This window comes from Odocoileus virginianus, unplaced genomic scaffold (assembly GCF_023699985.2).
Source record: "Odocoileus virginianus isolate 20LAN1187 ecotype Illinois unplaced genomic scaffold, Ovbor_1.2 Unplaced_Scaffold_5, whole genome shotgun sequence".
In the NCBI taxonomy this organism is placed as follows: Eukaryota; Metazoa; Chordata; class Mammalia; order Artiodactyla; family Cervidae; genus Odocoileus; species Odocoileus virginianus.
In genome coordinates this window covers 4,026,638-4,047,870 of record NW_027224267.1, presented here as the reverse complement: position 1 = coordinate 4,047,870, position 21,233 = coordinate 4,026,638, and the positions used below count along the sequence as shown (strand labels likewise).

At 53.2% G+C, this 21,233-nt stretch overlaps 1 protein-coding gene and 1 non-coding gene across 6 annotated transcripts in view; one reads left to right on the top strand and one right to left on the bottom strand.

The window, feature by feature from the left end:
* FAM193A (family with sequence similarity 193 member A) overlaps nucleotides 1-21,233 on the bottom strand; it is a 152,499-nt gene that overhangs the window by 18,334 nt on the left and 112,932 nt on the right. For all 5 annotated transcript variants that reach the window (XM_070462449.1, XM_070462447.1, XM_070462448.1 and 2 more), the window contains 7 exons: nucleotides 20,984-21,163; nucleotides 14,959-15,210; nucleotides 5,632-5,830; nucleotides 4,451-4,723; nucleotides 2,907-3,186; nucleotides 2,144-2,327; nucleotides 851-1,081 (listed from right to left, as the gene is read on the bottom strand). In XM_070462449.1, coding sequence (XP_070318550.1) covers nucleotides 851-1,081; nucleotides 2,144-2,327; nucleotides 2,907-3,186; nucleotides 4,451-4,723; nucleotides 5,632-5,830; nucleotides 14,959-15,210; nucleotides 20,984-21,163 — 1,599 coding nt within the window. The remainder of the gene's footprint in view (nucleotides 1-850; nucleotides 1,082-2,143; nucleotides 2,328-2,906; nucleotides 3,187-4,450; nucleotides 4,724-5,631; nucleotides 5,831-14,958; nucleotides 15,211-20,983; nucleotides 21,164-21,233) is intronic.
* TRNAE-UUC (transfer RNA glutamic acid (anticodon UUC)) lies at nucleotides 18,639-18,710 on the top strand. Its single transcript has one exon. It is a non-coding gene; the product is annotated as a tRNA-Glu (tRNA).

Genomic DNA, 21,233 nt, shown 5'->3' with positions numbered 1-21,233 from the left:
AGCAAGGTGCTGGGCAGAGAGCACACAGGTGAGTGGGCGCCGGGGGCGGCCTGTGCCGAGCCTGGAGGGCCTGCTGCCGCATCTGGAGTCAGGCTGCTGCAGGGACAGAGGACAGGGGCGGGGGGACAGCCCAGAAAGCACCTGCCCAAGCCGAGGCTTCGGGGAACCCAGTGGGAAGTGGACCCCCGGGACTCCACGCTGCAGCGCCACTGGGTGGAGCACATGTTTCCCACACCAGGTGTGTGGAGGAGCAGGCTGGTCCCTCCGAGCCCCTCTTCAGTCCTGGGGTCAACCCGGAGCCGTCTCAGGACCAGGAGGTACGCCACCAGCAGCGAACCCACCCCCTACAACCACAACCACCCCAGAGTCGCCGTGAGCGGCACTGGAGGCAGCACCGCACAAGCGGCCCAGCCGGGGTGGGCAGGCCCCCTCATCGCCCCACGGTCAGTCTGCGGCCTGACGAGCCCCCCGTGAGCACAGCCCTCTGCCTGCTGAGGCGCTCGGGGCGCCGGGCACCAGGAAGGTCCTCAAGAGAAGCGGGCAGGTGGGGCAGCCAGAGGGAGGGCCGCTCCTTTCATGCACAGCGCTGGAGTGCCAGCTCGGAGCAAAGTGACTCCTTACCCGCTGGCTCCACAAGCCCACAGCGGCCCCTGCCCTCGACAAGCGAGGGCTCCTGCCTCGACTTTCCTGGGGAAGAACAGAGGGCGGGCCCACTATCGCCAAGCCGGCAGCACAAGGACTCGGGGGCTGGCCTGAGGGCCCCGGCTCGGAGGGGACGCGTGGGTCCCGTTAGGGCTGGCCGAGGCCGCCGGGGCTCCGGGAGCAGCGTGGGGGCCACGGCCCCGTTTACCTTCCTCTGCTTGTGGCGCGCGCGCTTGGCGGCCCGCGTGCTGCTCACGGGCTTGGTCTCCGAGCTGTTGATGAACCGCAGCAGGTCCTCCACCCTGCGATGGTCGACCACGCCCTCCCGTTCTGAGAGCTGCTCCGCCTTCTTGGGCTGCTCCTCCTTCCGCTTGGTCAGCCGTAACCGGAGCTTTTCCCTCATTTCCGCGTAATTCCTACTTGTGGGTGCGGCTGGAGGCTATGACAAATAAAACATGACTAACTCAAGTTTTAATGACTGCGAATGTGACTGATTTCAGATGACAGCATTTAAATAGAATTTTCTCTTATTACTCAAGTACCGCCTGTATGTCAGGAAAAACAAATGAAAGAAACAAATGGCAAGAAGAAGAGAAGCCTTTCATCACCTATTACCCAAAGGTAGTATTCTGGCCTTGACCTGTCGAGCTCCACACCTTCAGGGAATATCTGGCAGAGGACGTACAACTATGCACACAAATGGTTACTTTCAAACTAAAATATAAACAGTTATCCACACCACCTGATCCGTTCTTAATACAACAGAGCTTCACCATCTTTTCACGGCAATAAACAGGTTTACCGTCTCTCCGCACCCGCTTGCAGGTTCCCTTTCCAGGGATGAGAAGGTTTCTCACCGACTACTAAAGCCAAGTGCGTGTATTTAGGAAACACAGACAGAACTGGAGAAGACAGCAGACACCTCCCGTCCTCTGCTCCTCCACGGCCCGCCCAGGCAGCGCAGCTGACACCTGCTCCTAAGGGCGGAGCAGCTGTCCTGGGACACTGCACAGCGTGAACTGTCCCGCTGGGCCGTGCCGTCGAGCCCAGCACGTGTGTGACACACAGCCCCGCGGGGCTGCCGTCCATATGCGCACGCACACTCAACAGTGCCCATGCCTGGGTAGTCGGCAGGTCTGACTTCATCAACTATTCTAAACACCACAATCAAATGCAAAAACACAGAGATAAAATGCTCGCAACTAACTCTGGACAAGTATTTTTTATTATTTCTGTAGGACAAGTACAACCTAGAAGTGGAACTGCTATTTTATTAGACAGTATCCTGATTTTATTAATAACTATGCTGCAAATAAAGCTTTACACACGATATAACCATACCCTGAATTCAACCTGGTGTATTATTCTTGCAGAGCAGTTTGTATATTTTACCGTTCTTACTGAAACATACAGTTCGCTAACACCCATCGCGCAACAGTGCGCTACCTCACGGCGGGGCCCTCCCAAGGCGGCCCCGGGAAGTGCAGACGCGGGTACTCACCCCGCCATGCCCGAAGAACTCGCAGTAGCAGCAGTCACAGTACTTGCCCTCCTTCTGGTTGGTGGAGGTGGAGGTGCTGGAGCTGTGCTCAGAGCAGCTGTCCTCGTCCGCGCTCTCGTCCCCGTCGTCCTGCTGTGGGTCGTACACGCCGTTCTCGCAGCGATGCCCTTCGCAGTCAGGGTCGCTGCAAAACCGCGCAGGGCCTGTCAGCAAGCAGCCTGCCCCGCAGGGGTGCGGGCAAGGTGTGGACCTGCCCGGCCAGGGGCTCACGCTGGCGGCACAGCGTGAGGGGTCACACCTAGAGGGGCTCATCAGGGCCACACATGTCCCTTCCCCTCACCCCGCTTCATCCTGTAGGTGTGCGTGGGGAGTGGCGGCAAGTTCAAAGGGAATGAAAACTGTCTTTCATTAAAACCTATCGAGCATCTTGTACAGTTCTGTGCTCCTGCATGCGTGCTAAGTCACTTGGTCGTGTCCGACTCTTCCCGGCCCCATGAACTGCAGCCCACCAGGCTCCTCTGTCCCTGGGATTCTCCAGGCCAGAATACTGGAGTGGGTTGCCATGGCCTCCTCCAGGGGACCTTCCCAACACACGGATCAAACCTAGGTCTCCTGCACTGGCAGACAGGTTCTTTACCACTAGTTCCACCTGGGAAGCCTAATATGTACCAAATACCACTCCAAAACACCCAAGGTGCTTGCTCTTGCGTCCTGGGGAGTCAGGGAGCACCGTGCCCCAGCCTCTCCACCAGGCCACGCTCACCTGCAGACGCTGGGGGGTGCGCTGACAGAGCCATCGGTGGTGGGGGGCGGGGGGGCCACGGGAGCAGGACAGAAGCTCTTGAGCGACTCCACGAAGCCGGGGGAGGAGGCTGTCTTGGGGAAGGACACAGCTGCGATGTTGGCCAGGTGAGGTGTGGAGGCTGGCGAGAGGGCGGCAGGGGCGAGGGCAGGCAGCGGGGCCAGGCCCGTAGGGCTGCTCCTCGGGGCGGCCGGCACCCCGTGCCGGTGATCTTCCTTGTTGATGCCATGAAAGACGTCACCTGCGTCAGAGATGCCGGAGTCACTGCCTGTGGCCTGTCTCTAACTTCCAGCTTTTTTTTTGGAAAACCAACTTTTGGTCCGAAAATGTTCAATTCCATAGAAAACTTGCCCTTCACCTGCATTTGAGATTTGTCACTGTTTTGCTACATTTACTTTCTCCCCCACACACACTTGCCTGGTGGCTTAAAGTGGGGGCGGCAGCTGCTTGCCCCTGGGCGCATGGCCTGGGCTCCTGAGAACACGCGTCTCTGCAGACAGTGCCCAGGGGGGATCGTCTCAGGCACAGCCCACCCAGACTGTCGGCCTCGCCCACAGCCTCTGGCGGCTTCTCCCCCAGCCCAGCGTCTTTTAAACTCTTTCTTCTTGACACAACACTGGCCTTTCCCGAGCTGAGGCCAGCTGTCCACTGTTCTGACTCGGAGATGCTGGTGGCACGAGCCTGTGACGGTGGCACGGGGTGCTCCCACTGACCCCACCGGAGCACCTGAGGTGTCTGCTCCTGGCGGCCCGGCTGCCTCAGTCCGCCTGCAGGAGCGGTCGGGGCCAACCCGTGGGCCCTGCGCCCAAACGGCGGGCCTGCTGTGGTCTCTGAACAGAGACCCCACGTCTGAAACCCGTGACACCGCCTCCCTGGGTGCAGAGCGGCCTCTGCACTATGGGCCGTGCATCCGAGGCAGCAGTGAGGTGTGACCCAGAGAGCCCCCCATCCCCAGCTCCCTCTCCTGAGGACCCCGAAGGACCCTCAATGTTGGCTGGGTGCTGTCAGCCACGCCTTTCCTCCTCTCGATGCTCCCACAGCCCTAACTCTGGCTCACGAGGCCTCTGCGGTCCTGCTCCATGCGCCTCTGACGTCACCTTCGAGCGCCCTCTGCCTTAGGCTCAGGTCAGAGCGGCGGCGACAGCACCTCTGCACGAGGGGCCCGCACGGCGGCCAGGCTACGCCTCGGGCGGGCTGGCACCCTGTCGGCTCGCTCCGCACGAGGCTCCTACTTCAAGGTGACAGAAGATCCCTCTCCGTGTTCTGAGAGCAGTGCCCTCTTCCCCTTACAGAACATGGCGTGAAGAGAGGCAAGGTGGGACGCAGGGCGGCAGAGCCCCGGGGGTCGGTGTGACAGCCCAGAGGACACGCCCCCGGGCACCTGCAGCTGTCCGTTACACTGACGCCTCTGGGCACGCCGACGGGGAGGCAGTCACGGAGGCGCTGAGCAAGCCCCAACCCCAGGCCCCTGGGCAGCAGGGCCCTGGCGAGCAGGCGGGCCTTACCTAGGGAAGGCGGCCTCTTGGACGACACGCGGAACTGGCTGCTGCTCGACTGCACCGTGGTGGCCGTGCAGGACACAGAGGACGTGGCCGACGACGTGGCCATCACAACTTTGTTTGCTTCCATGAAAGCGTCTTGGAAATTGTACAAACATTTCTTTTTTGCAGCACTCTTTTTCTCTTTACTATCAGAAACTGCAGCTGTTTCACTGCTAGATGGTGGCGGAAGAGCTTCAGGTCTTGCTTCTGAGAGTGTTGGCCCTAATATGTCACTCCCTTCAGAGAAGAATGGGAAAATTAAGGCTTCCAAACGACACAGGATTAGCTCAAACCTAAAGAGTAGCTACTGCCTAAACCACAAACACTGGGGCTGCTAGGGTTAGGAGTCCACGGCGATGATACTAGTCAGCTAGCTTGTATCTAAGAAAAACTGACTGAGCACCTACTATGTGCCAATTCCTGTGTTAGGTGCTTTCCATAAGTTATTTAATGTCTTAAAGCTACTTTCTGAGCTTAGCGCTATTATTCCCAACCTAAAGACAAAGAAACTGAGGCCAGAGAGGCTAAGTAACTTGCCCAAGGTCACACAGCTAGAAACCCTCTCCAAGCACAGACCAGACGTCAAGTCTAGCTTGCGGTTCGAGCACATGCAGGGCTTGGGGTGGGGCCCCCAGGGCCGTCCGCACACGGACGACAGCAGTAAGGCAGACGGGCAGCCCTCATCCGCGTGCCCTGTCCCGCCAGGAAGGCGCCAGCGCCTCGGCAGCGGAGGTGGCCGTGGGAAGGTGCTTGTTAGCGGGGACAGGGCCCATGTAGGGGCAGAGCAGGAGGAGAGGAAGGAACGGAAGTCACAGCGTTCAAGCCACAGCACCCCGCTGCCTGGGCTGAGGTCTGGTGGTCAGCACTGCTCAGGAACCAAAGCTGACGCTCTCTAGCCTGGGGGCAGGGAGACCCAGCGTCTGAGGCGGCGGGCTCCCGGCCACCAAGCCTGGGGCCTGCGCGGCTCTGTTGGTACAGCGGGACTCGACCAGTGACCAGCAGCCTGACAGGGCGGGGGCCTGCCGCCCTCGGTGGAAGCAAGGGGAAGGAGCAGCCTGGGACCTGCTGGGGAGCTGCGGCAACAGGTGGCATCCACTCAGCTTGGGTCTCTGTAAACTCCAACAAAGGTTTAACGAGTTCCTTACCAGAAATTGTATCTGGCAAGAAAGCGCCAGGGTTCCAGTTCTTATCATTCATCACTTCTGATCCCCAAAGACTTATAAACTTAGAACTAGTCCACTCTGGAGTGCTCCCAAAACAGCTCGGGTAAATATGGTCTTGAAGAGACGCACTGAATACCTGATGTTTATTTGTGTGATTCTGAACAGGTGCTGGTGGTAAAGCCTACAAAAAAAAATGTTCTAATCACATATCAAAATTAATATTCTGTTTACCTAAGGATTTAAACTACAGACACACAAGTCATTATTGAAACCTGGGGGGCACGCCTGCCATGAATAGGCATACAGGGAACACACCTCACAGAACGTGCGCGTGATCACACGCGGGGCCGCGCGTGACGGGGCAGCGGCACGGGACGCAGACTCGAAAAGCAGCTGGCGCTCAGGGGGCTGACCGCACACGCTCAGACCGCTGGGGAACGGCCGGTGCCGCCCCCGAGGCGCGTTTTAAACGAGCCCATCTGCTCCGATGGCTCACTCTCACCTGGCGTTTAAAAATCGCAGGTCAGACGTCCCCGTGGAGCCACTGATAAGGGGGTCAGCTCTGCCCCGTCCCCTCACACCTGGGCCGCGTGCACAAGTGTGAGGATAGACAGGCTCGACACTGAACTGAGCCCGCCCTCCCAGGGTGTGGAAGGAGAGCCCTGCCCAAACGTTTCTGCGGTGACTGGCCGTCAGCTGCCCCCTACACGCCTGGGCGCCCTGACCCCCCGGCCCCCCCGGCCCGCAGCCGCACCCCTGCCCGACACCCCTCCCTCGGCGCAGCCAGAGCGGGCCCGTGGGACGTGAGAGTGAGTGTGTCACTCTGTGCTCAGGCTGGGCCGGTGGCTCCCCACCCCCTGATGCAGAACCAAGGCCCAAGTGTGGTGTGGCCCGCCCTGTCCTGCTCACCAGCCTCTGGACACACAGTCTTCCCTCGGCCCCCAGACTTCAGGCTACTGCCCGGCCCACAGTGCGGTTCACGGAGCCCACCTCCTAAGGATGTCCGAGCTGCAGCTCACAGCCCTGCTGGCCTGGCTGATCCTCCCGCCACAGCCGAGCCGCTGTGCCCTGGAGAGGCCGCCACCGTCCCCCCCACCCCTCGGCGCCCAGGCTGCGGTGGCCCGCCCCAGCGAGTCCATGAGCCCAGGATTCTCCCTGTCAGCGCCCGCCACTGTCGGAATCAAGACTCACGTCCAACCTACTGGTGGCGCATCTCCCTCACCTCGAGTTACGGAAGGTGTCTGGGGGGTTACGCCTGGAGCCTGGCCCTGCCACCCCCGCAACTCGCTGACACCAGCACACGCCATCACCCACCCCAGGTGTGCACGGGAATACCCCCAGGGACACGGACGTGAGCAGTGAGCAGTGAGCGTGCTCAGCCCCGGGGGGGTTGGGGTGGGGGCTGGGGAGGACCCCCAGGAGCAGAACCCCAGGGGCTGGACTGGGCAAAGGGGGGAAGGGATGGGCCAGAGCACAGGGCCGGCTGGCGTCCAGACACAAGGGAGTCAACCCAGCAGGCTGGGGGTCCACGGAGACATGCCTGTGTGCCTTTTATCCTGGGGGGCTGGGGGGCGCAGAAGGTTCTAGGCAGCAGGGTGAGATGGTCTGGTCAGCTGAGTGCAGAAGTGGGTCTGCAGCACTCTGGGGGAGGAGCCAGGGACAAGGATGACATGGGGAGCGGTTAGTACGGACGGGGGTGTGGAGCGCTGGCAGGGTAGGGAAGAAGGGAGGGTCTGTGGCCCCGCCCCCAGAGACGCCGCGGCAGGGACTGAACGGGACCCAAGTCCCGTCCCGTCCCAGCCTCTGGGCTGCACGGTCTAAGGGGTTCACGGGCCGGCTTGCCCTCTGCTAGCTGTGTGACCGCAGGCAAAGTACTCAGTCTTTTTGTGCTTTAGTTTTCTCATCTGTAATTTGGAAACACCTACCTACAGGGGACGTGGTAAGAATTAAACCAGACAGTACACATCGAGTATTGTCGCCTGGCCCAAAGGAAGCATTTCCTGAGCGCTAAGGGGGGGGGTCTTCTTAGACACAAGCCAGCAACCACCCCCCCGCCCCCAGTCCAAGGTGCTGCTGCCCTCCCACAGGGCCAGGGGTGGGGGTGGGGTCCTTCTGCTCGGACAGCTGAGCAGCTTAGCACACCACCGACCCGCAACGGGCTCAGGCAGACGAAGGTGGAGGGTGAGGCTGGAGCGGATTCGGGACTTGACAGCAGGAGGAAACGGCAGGCTGGACACCCAGAACCGCAGTGGGAGCCTGACCAGCTGACCTGCCGTGGAAGTCTCAGGGGCAAAGGGCAAGGACCAGGAGACTCTCAAGAGGTGTCAGTCTCCACAGAGAAGGGACAGGTGCGAGCTGCTCCGCTGAGCAGGGATGGACGAGGAGTCACGATCAAATGGGAGGTCTCAGCCCTGAAGGCCTCGGGACGCGGCAGAGCCCGCCGGCAGGTGGCAGTCCCTGCGGTCAGGCCGGCCGGCTCAAGACACAGACACACACTGCGCGCTCCAAGCGCCTCGAGAGCCCGGGGACAGCGAGCGCTGCTGACTTCTCTCCGAGAGCGTCTGGCTGACGGCCTGGACCACACCGCCCACGCCTCTCCGGTTTCTGCTCAGCCGTCAGCGCTCTGCCCTGTGTCACCTCTCTGCAGGCCCACCCACAGGCTCCGGGGTGGGGGTCTCCCCTCAGGGCCATCTGTCTACACTGCATCTACAATTTCATCAAAGTACGTCACAGTGTTCCGAGTTTTCACATTTGATCAGGGTTTTGTCTTCTCTTTAGAGGACGAGACCTCTGAATGCAAGGGCTGGGAGTCCTGTTTTCCTTTACCTGGCAGGCAGCACAGGGCCTGGCACCACCTGGTGTTCAGCAAATGCTGAGTGAAGTAAGGCCTGTCACATGGCGCTGCTACACTGGAGACGTGAGTAGTGACGCTGTCTGTCTGGTTCAGAAGACCACCCATGCAAAACAGGAGGTCCAGGGGTGGACACAAGGGGAGCAGGGGTCCGCAACAAACAAGCTGCACCTGGGTGAAGGCTTCTGCACAAGGGGCCTGCCAACTGCCAGAGCTAAGGGCTTCCTTCAGGAAAAGAGGCACCGGTCGCCTAGACCATTTGGGGGCCATACTTCCATAAAAACACTAATGATTTAAGCCCAGGTGGATAACGCTATTAAATTACAACACTGGTTTCAATCTTTATACAAATCCACATGGCTTCAATTCATAGAAGTTCTGACATGTTCTTTACTTTGAGACAAAACTGATTCACAGCAAAGCACAATTCTGCTCTAACTGGAAGTCCAGACACACTAACTGATGACTTCAGCCAAGCACACTTCTGAATTTATGCAGCAGTTGTGAAACCCAGCCTGTCCTGCCCGGAGCCCCACACGGGCGGCACCTGCCCCCAACACCCAGCGCCCGAACAGAAGGGCCGCCGAGCACCCGAAGGGCAGGGCTGAGAGGCGCTCCTCACTGGGCTTCTCCTCAAAGGCTCCTCAGTGCTCCTGCCAGAGCGGAGGAGGCAAGGCACTGCCTTCCTTTCGCTGTTTCTCAGCTCAGAAGGACTGAGCTCTGAAATGAACAAAGGTCACAAGTCACGCCATGACCTGCAAATGGCAACCAATGTATGTCCCTCTTCCCCACACAGCCTTTTCCTTCCTCCAAGTGAACTTGTATTTGTCCCATGTGTAACTCTGCGAGCTGCGTCCGCAGGGGCTGCACACACGTAGCCCAGTGAGGGGCTGAGGGGTGTGCACGCCCACAGCCATGTGCGAGGCACGTCACCAGCTCCCTCAGTGCACTGAGCTCACCGACCCTTCCCAGATCACCCCGTGCCCCTGTGGAGAGCCCGAGACAGTGCTCCACCTGCGCTCCAGCCCCGTCCTGAGGGGGCAACGGCTTCTTGACACGGTTTCCAGACGGGAAGGACACAGCACTTAAAGCTGGGCGCCTCGAGCACGGCCCGGGCCAGTGGCAGGGAGGAGCAGGCGCCCCTCCTCGGGGAGGAGGAGCAGGCGCCGTGGGCGCTTCTCTCTCAGGTGCGGAGTCCTCCCCACTCTCCTCGGGTTTTGTCCATCAGGGGAGACATGTCACTCCACATCCCAGATAAGCGGCACAGGACACCTCTGTAACCAGGTGCTGAGCTACAGAGAAAGCAAGGGAGACCGTTCACAAGGAGCTGGTTAGATCACGGCAAGAAACACAGGGCCCAGTGGAGGTGCAGGAAGGGATGGCCACCCTGGGGGCGTGCGCACCACGGCCACAGAGATGAGGGGGGCCCCAGGGTCCCACGGGAGGAGGTCCAGAGACAGGGGAGCTGGGGGGTCCGGGGGTCAGCGTGCCAGCAGCACCTTCACACCAGCAAGCAGAAGCCCCTCTCGAGGAAGCACCCCTATTCAGGGTCTGCTGAGCAAACATGACCTCACAATAAAAAAAAAGGTTAGAGCCTCACAGCTTCATCCAAACACAGGGTAACTATGTGTGAAATGCTCACAGAAAGGAAAAATGAAAGAAAAGGTGATTGAGGAACAAGAGAATATAAAAAGTTTCTAACACATTTGAAAATAAAGCTTAGAAATAAGAATTACAAGTAGGATTAAAAACTCAAACTTGAGTAGGTTAGACACAATTAGAGAACCATCAAACTGGAAGAGTGACCCAAAAAGAAGTTCCCAGAATAGAAGAGGATCAGGCTGGGAGGGACCACGGGTACGAAGAACAGGATGAGGAGGTCTGGTCAGAGGCTCTGGAAGACAGCAGAGCGGTGGACAGGAAGAACCATGAGGCAGACAGGCAACCCGGAACTTCCTGTGTGCTCCGCGTCCTGACAGGAAATGCAGTCAGCACACAAGAACTAATTGGTAACGTGAGCAGAGAGACTGTAATAAAGAATAAAAAAGAAATGCTAGAAATAAAAAACGCGGAGAAAAAAAAAAAGTGGAGAGAAAAACCAAGACTCGGCAGACTGAACACAGCCAAGATGGGAATCAGTGAGCCTCCAGGTGCAAGAGCAGCTTTCCAAACTGAGACTCGAAGAGAAATAAGAATGCAAACAAACAAGATCCTCCAAAAAACAGCACCAACAATGACAAAAGAAAAAATAACAGAATGTCCAAGAACTTGGGGCCTTCTCAAAAGATGTCCCACACGGGGGCTGGAATCTGGAGGAGCAGAGCAGGCAGGAAGGAGAGCTGGAGGAGCGATGGCCACGGAAGTCCCGACTCACAGCTGACCCCAGAGCAGGCCAGCAGGCTCAGGGGGCACCAGCAAGACCCCCAGGAGACCCCACCCGGGCTCAGCACACTCCAGCTGCAGGAAACCAAAGACGGAGTCCTGGAAGCAGCCTGCAGGCGGGCTGAGGGGAAGAAAACCCTGTCCTACAGAGGAAGGGACACAGTCACAGAAGACATCCCACCTAAACTGCGCAAGCAGGAAGAGTGGGGTTAAGCACGTTTTAAGTGTTCAGAGGAAAAAAAGAGAAAAACCACCAACCTAGAATTCTGTATCCAGTGAAATTATCCTTCAAAAGTGAAGGAGAAATAAAGACTTCCTCAGACAAACAAACACTGAGGGAACGCATCTCCAGCAGAACTGCCCTGCAAGAAATGTTAAAAGATTTTCTTCAGGAAGAAGGAACACAATATAGGTCAGAAACTTGGATCTACATAAAGGAAGAGAGAGCAATGGAAAAGGAATAAACACAAGTAAAATAAAATCCCTTATTTTTCTGTTAATTAATCTAAAAAAAGAAACCCTTTGCAGTAATAATGGTAACAGTGTACCAGGGGATTAACACTGGACGAATGAGAACGATGGCCGCAGCGTCACACGGCACAGGAGGGAGGAGGTGGGCCAGTCTGTTGCAAGCAGCTCAGGCACACGCAGAGTGGACGGTGGTGCTGGGGCGGGCCCGAGCTTCGTCAGAAAGCACCTTCTGACGCAACTGCTACAACGGGGACAGAGTGTAACTGATACGCTGAGAGGGAACAAAACGAATCAGAAAATGTTCACGTCAAAGTAGAGAACGCAGAAATAGAAGCCTCTGGCAACAAATAGAAAGTAGTTACAAACACGGGTATTCATCTAAACACATAAAAAAAATCGAATGCAATAAATACATCAATGGAAATACAGAGATTATCAGAATATACTCAACAACAAGAAGCTTCCTCCAGCCCCCAAAGCCCCAAGATCCGAGGATGCCTGTCGACAAGACACCTGCTGTGAGCAGCAATGGGGAGTTACCCCAGATAGCACTCAGCGAGGGCGGAGGAGCCACTGCCTGCAGACAGGCCAGACCTCAGAGCGCGGAGTGATACTAGCGATAAAGCGGGCCACTGCCTAGTGATTAAAGGGCCAACCCTCTAGGACACATGAGCATCCCAGACATACAAGCATCTAACAAAAGAGCATCAAACTACGTGAGGCAAAGCCTGCCAGGCCTGCAGGAGAGCAGGCAGATCCGCTGCGAGCTGCGGACCTCCACCGTCCTCATCAGCAAGGCACAGGGGCAGCAGGGGCCAGTGAGGACACAGCTGGACTCAGCCCCGCCAACCGGCCGCTGCTCGCTGCACACAGAACAGCAGGCTGCCATCCGTCTTGAGGAACACAGAGCATCTGCCAAGACAGGCCACAGCCTGGGCCACAGAGCGGACCTGAAAGGCCAGGAATACAGCGCACGCACTCAGACCAGAAAGGAATAGAAGCAGAAATCAGTTAACAGGAAGAGAGCTAGAGAACTCCCAAATATTTGGAAACTAAATTCCCTGTCACTTAGTTTTAATTTTTTTCTTCAGTATTGCATCACTGTATTTACCTTCTGCAACTACTTTTAATTTTTAAGTAACATTACTCAACATACAAATTATAAACATATCAGCAGTAATGAAGACTTCTGAAAATGGAAATAGTCTTTAAGTCTTTATAATTCCAAGAAAATAAAATTTTAACAGTAACCATTCCAAGGGTTTTAGGTATGAATTAAAAAAATTACAACTAGAGTGACATAGTCTTAAAGGCAACAGCTAACCAGAGCAGAAATTCCTAAAAGCCCTGATGACACAGGAACAGAAGCTGGTCAGAAGAGCCTCAGCGGGCATGGCTGCCCACACTTGGGCCGCCCCCCGCCTGCATGGGGGAGTCATCTCGCTGAGAAGCCTGCTCTGACGGAGCTGAGGACGACCATGCCCTTCCACTACAGCTGAGCCCCGCTGCAGCAGCTCCTGCAGGGCTGGGGACACTGTGCATTCAGGTACAGATGCGGCCACAGCGCTCACCTAAGCCAAACTAGCTCGAATGACACACGCCAACTCTGCAAAGCCTGGTTAGGTGACAACGTAGGACTATGTAGACAAACGTTCTTATACCAGGTACAAGTGAAGTATTCTGTCAAATGCATCTCATTTTTCCAAATAAAAATGGCACCCAGCTAGTGTATTTTAATTGTATCAGTGACTGATCTTGACACTAACAGTAAGTAGTTAAAATACAGCTTAATAGCTGCCCCTCTGCATTTTCGACCCATGAATCTTTCTCATCTACCTACTGGATTACAGTTCAGTGGTAACAGACTGCAACACAGACAATGCTTCCTTCCCTTTATCCTTCTATACACTGCCAGTAACATCCTGAGAAAAGGCCAAAATCCAGGGGAAAAATCAGTTTTAACTAGACTAGGAATAATAAATTTCACAAGTTTACTTGAAGATTTTTAGGAACTAATTCTTGAATAGTTTACACCAGCACGAACAAATGACAGAACATTCTACACCCTCTTCTCCAGGTGGTTCCCTAGACTAGGAAATGGAGCTCTATTTAGGTAAGAACAGGGAGCAAACAGCTCCCAAACTCATATGCTCACCTGAGGAAAAGGCTGAAGGATTGGGCGGACCATACAAACAGCCTGGCCTTGAATATATACATGAATATGCTACTTAAAATCACCCAACTAATAAAAGTGTCATTAAGTGTTTGAACTGAGCAGTGAGTGACAGTGAAAGCCGCTCAGTCATGTCCGACCCTTTAAAATCCCATGGACTACAGACCATGGATTCTCCGGGCCAAAATACTGGAGTGGGTAGCCTTTCCCTTCTCCAGGGGATCTTCCCAACCCAGGGATTGAACCCAGGTCTCCTGCATTGCAGGCAGATTCTTTAGCAGCTGAGCCACAAGGGAAGCCCAAGAATACTGGGGTGGGTAGCCTATCCCTTCACCAGGGGATCTTCCCGACCCAGGAATCAAACTGGGGTCTCTTGCACTGCAGGCAGATTCTCTACTAACTGGACTATCGAGGAAGCAATAGTCAACCTAATAAAATTTAGGTATAAATTTGAGTGGTTACCAAGCACTTATTATCACAGAACATAACAAACTGAGGATACTCTATAATAAACCAGCAATTCCACCTGGTGCTCTCCCCAGCAGACAAACAGCAAACCCCAGCGAGGGTGATGTGCAGTCTGAGAAAGTCCCTCTCGCACCTCATGCTCCCTTTCTTTGCAGCAGAGAATCACTGTCTATTAGTATAGTTTGGGGAGAGTTCCATTTTTGACTGATTAGACCTAGTAACATTAGCCAGAATAACTGATAAAAAATTAAAAGTTATGATACGAGTCAATTAAAGTAAGTTCAAAGTAGCTAGCAAGGCAAAGTTATCTAAGGTACGAAGAATGAAACAAGCCTAACCAGCTCACTGCAAAGTCTAAGGCTCACTGATGAGGGGCCGCGTGAGCCGCCCCTCCTGGCCATCACCCCTCTGTCCTGCCAGGCCCGCCCGGCGGCCCCCGGGCCCTCACTCACCTGCCGGCACAGGGGCCTCCACCGCATGGTGCCCAGGGTCCCTCCTTCAAGCCTGTGCCTTTCTACATAACAGTCCTCAGCGTCATGCTCAGAGGGCAGCCATGTAGACGCTGTGGAGCCCAGCCAGTTTCAGAGGACTCGTGATGCTTTCAAGCTATTCTACCCACCACCGCCAGGCCCTGAAAGGCTGGAGAACTGAGCTGCTCTCTGGGTGGGCAGAGGCCCTGTGGCCCCCAGCTCAACGCATTACACCAGTACCACGTGAAAACCTCTTCACATCCTGGTCAATTCCGAAGGAATGAACCATGACTCTCACGATTGTTTTCACAAGAGTAAAGGTTCCCAACTCCAGGAGGTGGAGATATCACAGTAAAAGGAAACGCCTGCAGACCCTCCTGTGAGCGTGGCCGCTGCTGCACACAAGCCGCCACTTTCCGGGTCCGTCTGTTGAAACACGCCCTGCTCAAGGTCTGAGTGACGTGTGAGCGCCCCGGCCCTTTCTGCCCACTCACCTTACTGTGTGTGAAGGGGGGCGCTGTGTACAAGGTGGGGTGGATGAGAGGGCGAGGCAGGTGCGGGACGGCGTGCAAGGGCACATGCCCGTGGATGTGGGGGTACAGGTGCAGAGCAGGGTGCGTGGGCTTCTCAGGGCTCAGAAACTGGTGGCCGGGAGGCAGGGCGCCAGCGGTCATTGCTGACGGCGTTAATCCAGACGCCTCTTGTTTACAAACATGACATTCACAAGTGTTTGGAGCTTGTTCTGCCTAAAGGGAAAGGAAAAATAACAGTATTTAGTAAGTGAGTCCTGAGTATCTAGGGAAACAAAGAATGACATGGACTGAACGAGAATCAGCCACACAGCAAATACAGAGGCAGCGGGGCCCGTCCTGACACCCCGGGCAGACGGGTCCCTCCTCGCGAGGCGAGCGAGGGCCCCCAGGACTGGGACTGAACAGGCCTGAGGAGACAAGGCGTGCGCACCTCGCCCCGGCCGGGTGCCTGCCGGGGCGGCAGCCTCAGCCGTCTGCGTCCCGCGCCTGTCTGAGCAGGGCCGCGGGGACTGCGCGATGGCAGGGTGGAGAGCGGGGGCTGGGACCAAGGACCACGGGACCACTGGTGCCGCGCTCGCTGGGCGCACGCTGCGTAACGGGCGGCTACACAGAGCTCCTCAGAGCGCACCAGAGACGGGCCTCCCGGCCAAGGCGGGACGAAGCAGCCGGTGACTCTTCTCCCTCAAAACAAGCGCAAAACTGAACGCAATGTCAAAGGCCATCGCTCTGAGGCTCTGGAATCAACCAAATGGAAAACACACTGAGAAGCGCTTATTCATGCACATCTGCTAAACTTCTACTTAAGAACAGAAGGAGTCTAGCTTTCTTGCCCAGGGCTCTTCCTATTCCCAACTCCCTACACCCTTTAAAAACTAACTAAAAAACAAAACAAAAATAATATAATTCAAGAATCAATAGCAGAATTAAAAATGGTACACTAAAATTTTGTTTGCTATGAAAAAAGGAAGTAGAGACAGAGGTACAAGAGCATGAGACAGAAAAACGGCCAGTGAAACGGCAGCTGTGAGTACCCTCAACAGTGACGTTGAGTGTAAGTGAGGCATTCCAAACAAAAGGCAGAAACTGACGGAGGACAGGATGAAAACATAAGATCAAGCTAAAAGGCTGGAAGAAGAAGACACAAAGAAGCTAAAATTAAAAGGATAAAAATTTATAAAACATGCACACAGTAATCTGAAGACAGCTGGAATGGCTATATTAATATTAGAGAAAATAGTCTAAGATAAGAAATATCACCAGGGAGATATTTCACAGTGACAGAAGGGCCAATATATTATGGAGGCAGAACAGTAATTACATGGATATACATTCAATAACACTGTCCCAAAATGCATGAATCAAAAACTGGCAGATTTTAAAAAGGAAATAGACAATCCAAAAGTTATAACAGAAGGCTTCAATATGTCTCTTTCAGTAATTTTTAGAATTAGATAGAAAATCAGTAAGGATACAGAAGACTTGCATAATGCTATCATTTTGACTGAACTTTCATTTATAGGACATTCCACCTAACAGGGGCAGAACACAATTTTCAAGTGCACATCTAGGTTAGACCACATGTTAGGCCATAAAACAAGTCTTAATAAATTTGGAAGCTCTAAAATCAGTAATCTCAGCTTTAAATTTAAGAAGCTAGAAAAAGAAAGAATTAACCCCAAGAATATAGAAAAAAATAATGGAGATCAGAAATCAATGAAACAGAAAAGAGAAACACAGAAAAACAAAACAAAACAAAACAAAAATTGGTCTATTTACAAAAATATTAGCCAGACTGACTGAGGGAGTTATAAGGAGTAAACAATTACCCAAATTAGGAATTAATATTACTACTGACTCCACAGAACTAAAAAGAGATAATAAACAACCATGAGACACCAAATGAGACAACTTAGATGAAATGGATAAACTCCTAAAAAGACACAAATCATTAAACTCAATCCAAGAAGAAACAGAAAATCTGAATAGACCTGTATCAAGTAAACAAAATTTGAATTAGTAATTTTCCCACAAAAAAAGACCAGGTCCATGGGATTTCACTGGTGAAGTCCATCAAGTATTTAAGAAATATCAATCTCAGACAAGCCCCTTCGGAAAATGCAGGCAGAACAAGCCCTGCCGGCTCGGTCTCTGCGGCGGGGGCATCACTGCTGCTGCCGCTCAGTGGCTGAGTCGTGTCTGACTCTCTGCGTCTTTTAATGTCATGGCTGCAGTCACCATCTGCAGTGATTTTGGAGCCCCCCAAAATAAAAAGCTGTCACTGCTTGCACTTTCCCCGCTTCTATTTGCCATGAAGTGATGGGACTGCATGCCATGATCTTAAGCTTTTTTAACGGTGAGTTTCAAAGACATCATAAAGACAGAAAACAGACCAATATCTTTCATTAATGTAGATGCAGAAATCCTAACAAGACATTAGCAAACCAATCAAGCAACATATATTTTTAAAAAAAAGACTATATGCCATGACCAGGTGGGATTTACCTCAGAAACACAAGATAGGTTTGATGAGATACAACCTGGTAACAGAACAAAGAATAGAAACCACAGGGACATCTCAGAGATGGAGAAAAGGTATCTTAAAAACTCAATGAATATTCACGATAAAATTCTCAAAAAAAAAACAAAAAAAAAAACAAACCCAAACAAACCTAGGAGTAGGACAGAATTTCCTCAGCTTGACAAAGGACATCTAAGAAAAATCGACAGCTACCATCATATTTTACTGGTCAAAGATTCAACACTGCCCCCCTAAGACTAGGAACAGGCAGAGATGTCTGCTTGCACCACTTCTACTCAGTGCTGTGCTAGAGGTCCTAGCTAGCCCAGTAACGCAAGAGTAGGAAATTAAAAGAATCCAGACAGTAAAGGAAGAAGTAAAACTGTTCACTCAGACAACACGATTTTGCGTGTATAAAACCCAAAGTAATCTACCAAAAAAACCCAAAACCAAACCCATAAAACCTCAACCGCTCTAGAACAAACAAGTTTATTAGCAAAGCTGCAGAATTCAAAATCAATACATAAGAATTGACTGTATTTCTATATATTACCAACAATCAGCTGAAAATCAAAATCAGGGACTTCCCTGGTGGTTCAGTGGCTAAGACTCCATGCTCCCAATGCAGGGGGCGCCCGAGTCCCAACCCTCAGGGGACTATATCCCACAGGCTCAACTAAGAGTTCTCACGCCGCAACTAAAGATTCTGCATGCCACAAGGAAGATGGAAGATCCCATGTGCTGCCACTAAACCCAGCGTAGCCAAATAAATATTAAAGAAATGAGAAAGAAAAGCAAGATTAGAAAATACCTTTACTATAGAATAAAAAAACATCTAAAAACTTCAGAATAAACTTAAGAGACACAGACTAGAAATTTTTAAAAATTGCAGAGAGAAATTAAAGATGACCTAAACAAATGGAAAGAAACAGCATGTGCAATTTTCATAAGACTGTTCTCCCAAAATTGATCCTTATCACCCCACAAATAAAAGATTAGGCCCAGAGGGTTTTGGTGATGAATTTTACCAAATATTCAAGAATTCAATACAACCTCTATTAAAATCCAAGCAGGTCTTTTGTAGAAGGTAACAAGTTGTCCCTAAAATGTCTATGGGGGGAGTTCCCTGGTGGTCCAGTGGTCAGGACTCGGCACTTTCACTGCCATGGCCCAGGTTCAATACCTGGTCAGGGAACTAAGATCCTATAAGCCATGAGGTGCGGACCCTACCCAAAAATAGTAAAATGAAATGTATACGAAACTAACACAACATTACAAAACAACTACACCCTAATAAAAGTTAATTCTAAGAAACTTAACATTCCAACTGAGTGTTCCCTGGTGGCTCAGCTGGTAAAGGATCTGCCTGCAACGCAGGAGACCTGGGTTCCGTCCCTGGGTTGGGGAGATCCCCTGGAGAAGGGAACGGCTACCCACTCCAGTATTCTGGCCTGTATAGTCCCTGAGGTCACAAAGAAGCAGACACAACTGAACCACTTTCACACCTGGAAAAAAACATATATGGAAATGCAAAGGACTTTGAACAGCTTAAACAATTCTGAAAAAGGCCCAACAAAAGTAAGGCAGATACTGCCTCATCTCCAAACTTACCATAAGGCAACAGTCAAGCAGAATATGGGTTTATGGATGCAGAGATCAAAGGAGCAAGACACGGAGCACGGACACGAATCCGCACGTTCACAGTCAATCGATTTTCAGCACGTGGCCACTGCGACTCAGCAGGGGAGAGCATGGTCTTTGTGACAAACGGTGCTGACTGTGCCAGCTGGGCGTCAAACACGGCCCTCGCCTCAGACCATTAGCTAACCTGAGCTGAGTAGACCACAAACCCAAGCAAGAGCTAAAACCACAAACCTCTGAGAGGAGAACAGTTTTGTATTAGGTTAAAGTTTTTTGGATATGACATCAAAAGCATGATTCATGAAAGAAAAAGCTGATAAACTGGAGTGCATCAAAATCAGTAACTTTTGCTTTTCAAAAACACTGTAAAAAAAAAAACTAATAGACACACCACAGACCAAAAGAAAATATTTGTGGATCACATACTTGATAAAGGACTTGTTTAAAGAACTCTCAAACCCAAACACTAGATAGAAAAGGAGACAGCCCACAGAGCCCTTAAACACATGCGACAGAAAGCTCAGCTCTGCCCGTCCAGCATGAAGTGAGACAGAGACCTCACAGGCTACACCTGCTCATCTGCCAGACGGCCAGAGCCCAGAACCGCCCTGTGGCCGCAGGGGGCCGCCACACGCCCACCGGGGACAAAACCATCTACGGTGAGGCGTCAGACCCGGGAGGCCACCCACAGGAGCGTTTACGATGGGAAAGTGAAAGGAGGCAAACACAAGTGCCCATCAGCAGACGGGAAACAAAACACCACACAGCGAGGGCCCGTCTCTGCAGTGGGACACAGGGAGGCCAGCGCCGAGCACGAGGACCCGCGGCTGGCAGGGTGGGGCGTGCGTGTCAGGGTGGGCCTTTCTCGTCAATAGAGAAGAACGCTGGTATCTGCACACACCAACGCTGGAAGGACACACAGTAAGTAAGTCTGGTTCTTGGGGCCAGGGGCTGGGGGGGACCAGGGACTGAGGTGAGCAGGGGCTGGCGGTGCGCTGGGGCTGGGGTGAGCAGGGGCTGGGGTGAGCAGGGGCTGGGTGTGCCAGGGGCTGGGAGGACGAGGGGCCGGGGGGACCGGGGGAGCAGGGGCTGGGGTGAGCAGGGGTTGGGGGTGCGCTGGGGCTGGGGTGGGCAGGGCTGGGTGTGCCAGGGGCTGGGAGGACCGGGGGCTGGGGGGAGCAGGTCCTGGACCTGGCCAAGGGGAGGGAGTGGGGCAGACATCCCAGGGCACACCTTCCAGTGTCCCCTCTCCTGCAGATCGCACTACCTGTTACAATGGTTTAATCAGCCTTGGCCTTCACGTGTTCTTCCTTTAAGAACTGCTTGAGCATCTATTATAAAACCAGGGTCTCTAAGAAAAAAATGACAGTCTAGCAAAATATCCTCACCTTTTGTTAACAGAAGATTGCTACCAGAAAAGAAAGCTCCCTTACAAAACCAACATTTTTTTGAAATTTTAACATTCCATTCTTTCATTTTATTAAAAAAAAAAACCACAAAAACACAAAAACCCCAACAACATGACCCTCTTTTGCTTCCACACAAATAAAAAACCTCCATGATGCCTAACTACCTGGACCCACACTATGCTGCAAAATCAAGATGACATTACAGGTTCCGGAACAGATTCCAGAATGAGGAGCAAGAATCAAGCGAGGGTACAAGTCATGCTTGCTTATTTGCAAGGGGCCTCGGTTCTCGCCAGTCTAACCCCCAGAAGTTTTTCCCAGTAACGTAATTTTGTGTTCAGTAGCACTCATGTTCAGAGAAACCAGACACAGAAACGACAGCCTGGGCAAAGCCAAGTTCAAGGAGATAAAGCCATACCTGCGGCGCTGGGTAAGACGGGGGTGGGCTGTCCACTTTACTTTCCTCTTCCCTGGGGCTCCCATTCCCTAGAGCTGTGTCCTCCTTCGGGGCTCCCGGGGGCTCCCCACTACTCTCGCCGTCTGCCTCCTCATCATCAGCTTCCGAGGAACTGCCGCTGGTACTGCTTACCTGAGGGGACTTTAAAGACAGTCACCTGTAGCTTATGATTTTTAAACCAGAGTAACACAGGACGCGCAAACCCCAGACA